The following is a 7,852-nucleotide window of genomic DNA, read 5'->3' on the forward strand; positions in this document are numbered from 1 at the left end:
TTTTTGTTCGTTTGGTGATTTTATATTGGTACTCCGTATGATTCTTCTGTTCTATTAAAAAAAAAATTAAAGTTTATTAAAGAAAACCGACATCCTTTGAGGCTGCGACGACATCCGGGGGAGAATCGTCGACCGTTCTGGCACGGCCAGGCCAACTAACGGCGAGACCGACAGCTCCCGGCGCCCTCACGAGTCTCGAACGGAGCGGCGAATGGTGCCGTGCCGGTCGTCACGAAACCGCCGCCGCCGCCCCTCCCAGCACCAGAATTAAATCCTCGCCGCGCGATCCCAGCCGTCCATCACATCGACCCGCTTCCGCGTGCCCAATTATTCGAGCGGAGCACTGTCGGTGTCCTTAGTCCTGCCACGTGGCATCCTCTTGTCGTGGATAGGGCGGTGGGCCACTGGAGAGGTTGACGTGGTGTGCTGTGCTGGTACACACGAATTGGGTGTAAAATTCGTGTGTGCCACGACGGCCTACCGAAGGTTAGCATTTAACCCGCGGTTAAGCGTATCCGTTAGTACGGACCAGTCTGGTATATACGCCACCGACGAAGGAGGCGAGCACCAGCTCTCCTCTTTGGAAGGGGATTTCGTGTTGTATTTCTGGACGCCCAGCGAGCCCTGATTTCGGCAAATATTTGAGACGGATTCTTGCCCGGGATCCACATATCCAGGCTCCTAGATCTCGATCGCCTGACGGAGCGACGGGTTCGGTCCTTTCTCGTGGGAAAAAACGACGGTTTTTGGCCATTTGCGGAAGGGGATCAGGTGGGCGATCTGGATTTATCCGCCATCGGAGCGGGATTGATGAATGGTACCTAAAGAGCTAAAAAGCTGAAATTTTCTTTGGCAATTTTCGCTGGTTTCGATTGTGGGAATCGGTGTCTGAGCGAGAAAATTGTGAGTTTGGTGCCTCGTCTTTTTCCCTTTTTTTGTAAAGAAATCTGGAGTTTTAGGGGTTTCTTGACGGGTTCCAGCGTTTTCAAGGGTTCTAATTCGCCCTGCGATGCTGCATTGAGTGCTGTCGAGGAGATTTATTTGTTTCATTTTGTTGATTTGGCGTGTAAAGTTTGTCTTTTTTTTTTGCTTCAGAGATCCTCCCGAGGCATTGATGGGTCGCGTGGGAGGGGATTGGTGTTAGGTTCTTATGTATGGGGGGCAAAGCTCTGTGGCTCCCGAGGATGTGCCGGTTGGAGAAGTCGATGGGATCTGAGTACGCCGGGGAGCGACAAGTGGGCCTGAAGGCCGGCGGCGGCGAGGTGAAGGTGGACAAGCTCAGGGGCTCGACGGTGTCGAGGTCTCGGATGAAGCTTTGGATGATCCGGGTGACGACCACCGTGCTTCTGTGGACGTGCGTGGTCCAGCTCATGGCACTGGGGGAGATGTGGGGGCCGAGGGTTCTCAAGGGTTGGCCTTCTTGCTTCACCCCCTCCTATTCGCCTGTTTCGGTGAAACCCTCTTCGGTCGTTGAGAAGATCGCTCTTCCGCCCAAAAGTGAGTTTTTCGTTCAACAGAAAATCCCCTCATTTTCTCAATTCTTGTTGTTTTTTTTTTTTTTTAAATAGAATTAATATGTTATTCGTTAGTTGGTATATATTTGCAATTCTAGGCTTGTGTCATATCCCCTATTTTCAGTATCGTTAGGCGAGCAATGATTTTTAGATTCCCAGGCTTTCAGTGGAATATATATTCTGAATTTGTTTCTTTGTCTTTTAGGTTATGCTTGCTTTTCTTATACCAAGATTATAATTTTATTGTCTGTTAGAAATTATTGCAGTTGTTGGCTATTGTTTCTTTCTTGTCAGCCAGCTAGGATTTGTTGACGAGGGTTCTCCAAGTCCTCTATTTGGTTTGCAATGGTTGCCTAGTTTCTAAGAAAATTCAAAGAAGTTGTGCTCGTATCTTGTGCTGTCTGGTTGAGAATTTTATGACTTTTAATGATTTTTCTCAATAGAAAGAGCAAGCCTTATCCATCAATTCGTGGTTGGCTCTCTGCATCCTGTTTATTTCTTTGTTTTCTATCCTAGGGCATTCTCCGTATTAGAAGGTTCCTTTGATTGATCTGTTCCTGCCCCTTTCCAAGTCCTTTTGGTCTTACCCTTCTTTCTTGACCCACCAACCTGTCTTTAAGCCTTTTATTCACTTGGGTTGCAGAAGCCCTAACCATTTGATTAGTTCTTTTTCCTTATCATATAGGGGAAGCTCTTAGCATTTCTCTAATGCATTTTCTCTTTCACTCATGACTTCACCATGCCCCGGGTCTCTGCTTCATGCATCTTATGCTTGTGGGACCTCTTCACTGGTCACCACTCTAATTCACACAATTGAGCTTGTCTTGTAGCGGTTATATAATTTTATTTTGTGACAGTACTTTGTTGCATAATGGTTGATATCAATGCTGCTTCAGCTGAAATCATCGTGACGTTCTTTTTTTCTCATATATAGGAATATATAAGAACAATGGTTATCTAATGGTCTCATGCAATGGTGGGCTTAATCAGATGCGAGCTGCAGTAAGCAATCATTTCCTTTACTATGTTCTATTTTAAATGCTATTAAATTATTTTCTGTGAATTCCAACTACACAGTTTCCTGGATAGTCTTTTTCATAGGTTCTGATATTGCGACTCTTCGTTTCAGATTTGTGATATGGTTGCTATTGCTAGATACTTGAATGTTACACTCATTGTACCAGAGTTGGATAAAACATCATTCTGGGCTGATCCTAGGTGAGGCTGTCTTTTTCTCTAGAAATATCGAAGAAATCAGCTTACATTTTTCCATGGTTTAATTTTAGAGTTGATACAATTAGTTGTCATTGAACTTTCTTCACCTTCTTTATGACTATTCTGTCATATATTTTACCAATTATATAAACTTTGTTGATATGGCAGTGAGTTTCAAGACATATTTGATGTGGATCACTTTATTACCTCATTGAGAGACGAGGTTCGGATATTGAAAGAACTACCCCCTAGGCTGAAAAAAAGGGCAGAGCTAGGAATGGTATATTCTATGCCACCTGTTAGTTGGTCTGATATTTCTTATTACCAAAAGCAGGTAAATTTTCCTCATTATTTCATGATAGAGATAATATCTTTTTGGCAATTTCAAAGAAGAGTCTTATAGTTATCCTTATTTTGCATGCAGATTCTTCCTTTGATACAGAAGCACAAGATAGTGCATTTGAATAAAACTGATGCCCGGCTTGCTAATAATGGCCTGCCTTTAGAGATTCAGAAATTGCGTTGTCGAGTAAATTATGCTGCTCTGAGATTTACCTCTCAAATTGAAGAGCTAGGTAGACGAGTGATTAGAATGCTGCGACAGAATGGTCCGTTTCTGGTACTACATTTACGATATGAAATGGACATGTTAGCTTTCTCAGGCTGTACTCAGGGTTGTACTGAAGAAGAGGCAGATGAGTTGACAAGAATGAGGTATTTTCTCTTTCGTTTGATTTTCATTATTCATCTTTGCCCATTTTTTGATAATATTTAAATTTTTAAGTTTTTTACTATCTGAATTCGAAAGCATCAAATCATTTATGCATGAGTAACTTGTGCTTTGATTTACAGATATGCGTATCCTTGGTGGAAAGAGAAAGTTATCAACTCTGACCTGAAAAGGAAAGATGGTCTCTGTCCTTTGACACCAGAGGAGACCGCTCTTGTTTTGAGGGCGTTGGATTTTGATCAGAGCATCCCCATATACATTGCAGCAGGAGAAATATATGGTGGAAAAAGGAGAATGGCTGCCCTTACGGCAGCCTATCCAAATGTGGTCAGTACCTGCACCAGTTTTTACCTTTAATAGTTAATTAAGTGCAATATCTGTCATTCTTTGCATATATTTATATTGTCTAAACATTGGGAAATAGGTGAGAAAGGAAACGCTGTTGGAACCTTCGGATCTTAGGTTTTTCCAGAACCACTCATCACAGATGGCAGCATTAGATTACTTGGTTTCTTTAGAGAGTGATGTCTTTGTTCCTACTTATGATGGTAACATGGCCAAGGTTGTCGAAGGTCATCGCAGGTATTGTTTTCCATATCCTTATGTATGTCTGCATTATTACATCCTAGTAACATCACGATAAGCTTTGCATGGCTGGTGTTAGCTTTGACTCGTTCCAAGTCTATGTTGTCCAACTTACATTGATAATGAATAATTATCTCACAAATTGAATTTCTAACCGGAAACTTCATGTCATTACTAGTTTTCTTCAATTTGTATTTAAAAAAAAAAAAAGCTTTTGCTTAGCTGCTTAATGACCCCTATCCTTTTGTATCTACTAGAAGTTGAGAGCGTTGTATCCTCGTGTAAGTATGTTTTTGTTCACATTGGATGCTTTTGTGCCTGCAGTTTTAATTGACTGATCAAAGAAACTTTCCTTCAAAAAGAAAAAAAGACTAATCAAAGAAACTTAGATAATTATAGTAAACAGGAGCATGTTCTAGCATGTATCTTTTTCTTCTTGAAACCGAAGACATATCTATCTTACAGGATTTCTTTCATGGTATGATGTTTCAGATTCTTGGGCTTCAGGAAGACAATCCTATTGGATCGCAAGCTCCTAGTTGAGCTGATAGACCTGTACAGTAACGGTTCTTTGGGTTGGGATGAGTTCTCCTCGTCAGTTAAGGCTACCCATGTTAACCGGATGGGAAAGCCTGCAAGGAGGGTTGTGATTCCCAATAGACCCAAGGAAGAGGACTACTTCTTCGCCAATCCCCAAGAGTGCCTGCGTCAGCCTGATGAGCGATGGAGTTTGTGAATTGTTGTCATGATACTAGCCCTACGTTGCTATTCTTTCTCACAAATGCAGTAAATTTTCATCCCTTCCAAAAGAGGTCCCCATTGGATCCAACCGATTGAAGTGGAGAAGGATTTGTTTCAGAGGAGGGGGTTAGAGGAGGTCGGCATGCGTTGGAGTTGCTTTTCTGATGCAGCTGCTAAATACACAGTTATAAGATGAAATAGCTTTATTTATATTTGTCAAATAAAAAGCTGATTCTTGTATAGAGGGTGAGAGAGACAGATGGCCGGCCAATTGCAGGGAAATACCAGCTGCATGTACAACACAGATTGAGAAAAAGAGAAATGTCAGTTACTTATCTGGATTCAGGGTGTTTTGGTGGAAGGTCATTCGCACTCCGTCTCTGAGAATTTTGTCATTCAAGTCTCTCAGCTTTCTTTTCTCAGTCTCTTGTTTTGTGTTTTGGCTCCAATCTATATTCCTCTTCAGGAGAATTTTAAATGTCTTCACATCATTCATAAGCTGATTCAAGTCTTGTTAATTAATTGTTTGTTGACTACCTTTCTAACATTTTTGTGCAATCCTGCATGTACGCTTGGCATATCTTGAACTTTTTTCAGCAGCAAGATTTGAGTACACATGTGAAACAGATCATATAATAATCCGCTGTGGCATTCTCTAGACACATACCCTACAGTGACATCTTCGTTAGCTCGATGAGAAAGAGTAATTATAATAAGTAGGAAGGTCCCACTCTCGTGGATTGGGTTGTACATGTAAACGGGGAATCTTTTTATTCTGGTCATCTGTTTGTTGATTAATGCTTCATAAAATAAATCTTGCATGGTGGGTGGTACTGTGTTAGATGATTAGTTTATAAAATCAACATGTTCGGATCCTAAAATGGTCATGGTCTCAACCCTGGACTCCATTTGGGAGTACTCTAGGAACATGGGATCGCGTGTCGTACTAGTTTAATGGACTAGCTTGGCCTCCAAGTGTAATGTGGTCCTCTTGCCACTTTTTGTTATCACCACAGGAGACAAGTTCGGATGCCAGACGGAAAAAAGAGGGAAAACTGATGGATAGCACGGATTGATAATAATAACAAAGTCATGTCACGGATTGATATCTGACATTGTGGTATGTATTGAAAATTTGGAAGAAATTATTTTCTACATGCCGGGTATCACAGGCACCATTTCTTACAGGGACATGCGTGGATTCTACGACATCAAGCAGCAATGGATATGACTGGTTGCATGCACTGATGATGTTGTACCCGCAGTATAGGGAATAATTGTTCAAAATTTTATCAAATCTCAATAACAAAAAAAATATTTTCAGATTTCACCATGAATTGAGCCTATATTTATATATACACACATATATATGAACAAAAATACATGTATATATACATACATATATACGAACAAAAATACATACATATATATATATATAACAAAAAAAATATTTTCAGATTTCACTATGAATTGAGTCTATATTTATATATACACGCATTTATATGAACAAAAATATATGCATATAAACGAACAAAAATACATGCATATATACGAACAAAAATACATGCATATATATATATATATATATGCAAGTGCTCCTCCATTCCGACCAACTTGAGCCTGGGTTTGGGTCTGGCCCCCTCACCAACGTCGTCCAGAGCTGGTCCACCGTCTATTGTCATGGGCACGAAGGTGCAAGGGCCCATCGATCGGATGGTTAGGATCTTGCCTGTGACCCTTGCAACGGGTGCAAGGTAGGCATTGTAGGATTTTTTTTTTTTAAATATATATTTTTTAAACTCATTTCCCAATCTACCTCCGAACCCAATTTATTTTCAAAACTATTCTAGTTACGGTGGTTTGATAGTGACGCGGTAAAATTGCACGTTGAAAATATGATTTCGGATTTAAAATCGCATGTCATGCAAACAAACGACTTCAAACTGAGATGGCACCTTGTAGGTAAAATAAAAAAATAAAATAAAAATAGATGTGGAAGCAACAATTTTAAGTGAAATTGTATCTCCAACATGCAATTTATCTTACCCTTTTTTTTTCCTTCTCTCGCACATCGTATGGCCGGCTTGCCTTTTTTTTTTTTTTTTCCACTCCACTTTATCAAGAAGCACGGATAGAGGGGCACAAGCGGTTATCGATACTCGTGCAGAGCCATGGAGACTCGAGTTTGTCGGGCCGGGAGAGGGAAGGAGAGGGGACGACAGCGATGGAGGTGCAAAAAGTATGGGGGAAGGTTGTGCGGAGTGCGAGAGGTATGGAAAACATCTGAGGCTGGAGAGGGGAGAGGGTTTGGTAGCCGCACGAAGCTGGGTGTGACGGGTGCAGTGCGGATGATGATGAGGCAGGGTGGGGTCGTGAACTGGGTCTCACGAGGTGGCTGTGGATCATCGGGGGTGTGGCGATGGGAGGAAGGGAAGGGAAAAAAATGAAAGAAAGAAAAAAAAATATTTTGGAGAGAAAAAAATATTATTTTATTATTATTATTAATTTAAATAATAATAAAAAATATTATTTTATTAAGAATAAAATATTATTATTTTTGATTAATAGTAAAACATTATTGTTTGATCAATAATAAAATATTATTTTAGTATTACTAAATAATATTTTATTATTGATCAAATAATAATGTTTTATTATTAATCAAAAATAAAAATATTTTATTATTAATAAAATAATAATTTATTATTATTTAAGTTATTATTATTAATAAAATAATAATATTTTTATTTTTTTTCTTTCTTTTGCCTCTCCTGGCTCTGGCTAATACATGCCCTTCCGTCTCCAGCCTGCGCCCCCTCTATCCTCCGTCTGCACTCATGTCAACTATTAGCACTCCCTTGCTCCCTCGATTTTGCCACCTACCCTCTTGCTCGCCTACGATGCCCCCGCCACCATCCTCCGACCGAGGGAGATAGAAAAACCTATGGATTCTTCACTTATACGTTACCTTTTTTATATAATATTTTATTTTTTAAAAATAATATTTTTTATTATTATTTTCATCTTTTCTCCCTCTCCTACTTTTATTTTTTAAAGTATTATTTTT

At 40.0% G+C, this 7,852-nt stretch overlaps 1 protein-coding gene across 1 annotated transcript; it reads left to right on the top strand.

The window, feature by feature from the left end:
- The first annotated feature begins 543 nt into the window (after nt 1–543).
- Nucleotides 544–5,332, top strand: LOC105049971 (rhamnogalacturonan I rhamnosyltransferase 1). Its single transcript, XM_010929809.4, has 9 exons — nt 544–903; nt 1,096–1,497; nt 2,449–2,516; nt 2,644–2,732; nt 2,898–3,063; nt 3,154–3,443; nt 3,582–3,786; nt 3,884–4,041; nt 4,537–5,332. The coding sequence occupies exons 2-9, from the start codon at nt 1,155–1,157 to the stop codon at nt 4,778–4,780; spliced, it is 1,563 nt and encodes a 520-aa protein (XP_010928111.1). The 5' UTR covers nt 544–903; nt 1,096–1,154; the 3' UTR covers nt 4,781–5,332.
- The last annotated feature ends 2,520 nt before the right edge of the window (nt 5,333–7,852 follow it).

The sequence above is a fragment of the Elaeis guineensis genome, chromosome 8 (assembly GCF_000442705.2).
Source record: "Elaeis guineensis isolate ETL-2024a chromosome 8, EG11, whole genome shotgun sequence".
Classification (NCBI taxonomy): Eukaryota; Viridiplantae; Streptophyta; class Magnoliopsida; order Arecales; family Arecaceae; genus Elaeis; species Elaeis guineensis.

Bases quoted from the DNA above. Each gene is read 5' to 3' on its own strand.
- LOC105049971 (XM_010929809.4), top strand. From the start codon at position 1,155: ATGGGGGGCAAAGCTCTGTGGCTCCCGAGGATGTGCCGGTTGGAGAAG. The intron at 3,064-3,153 runs GTAAATTTTCCT...TTTTGCATGCAG, and splicing joins TTTCTTATTACCAAAAGCAG to ATTCTTCCTTTGATACAGAA. The intron at 4,042-4,536 runs GTATTGTTTTCC...ATGATGTTTCAG, and splicing joins GTTGTCGAAGGTCATCGCAG to ATTCTTGGGCTTCAGGAAGA.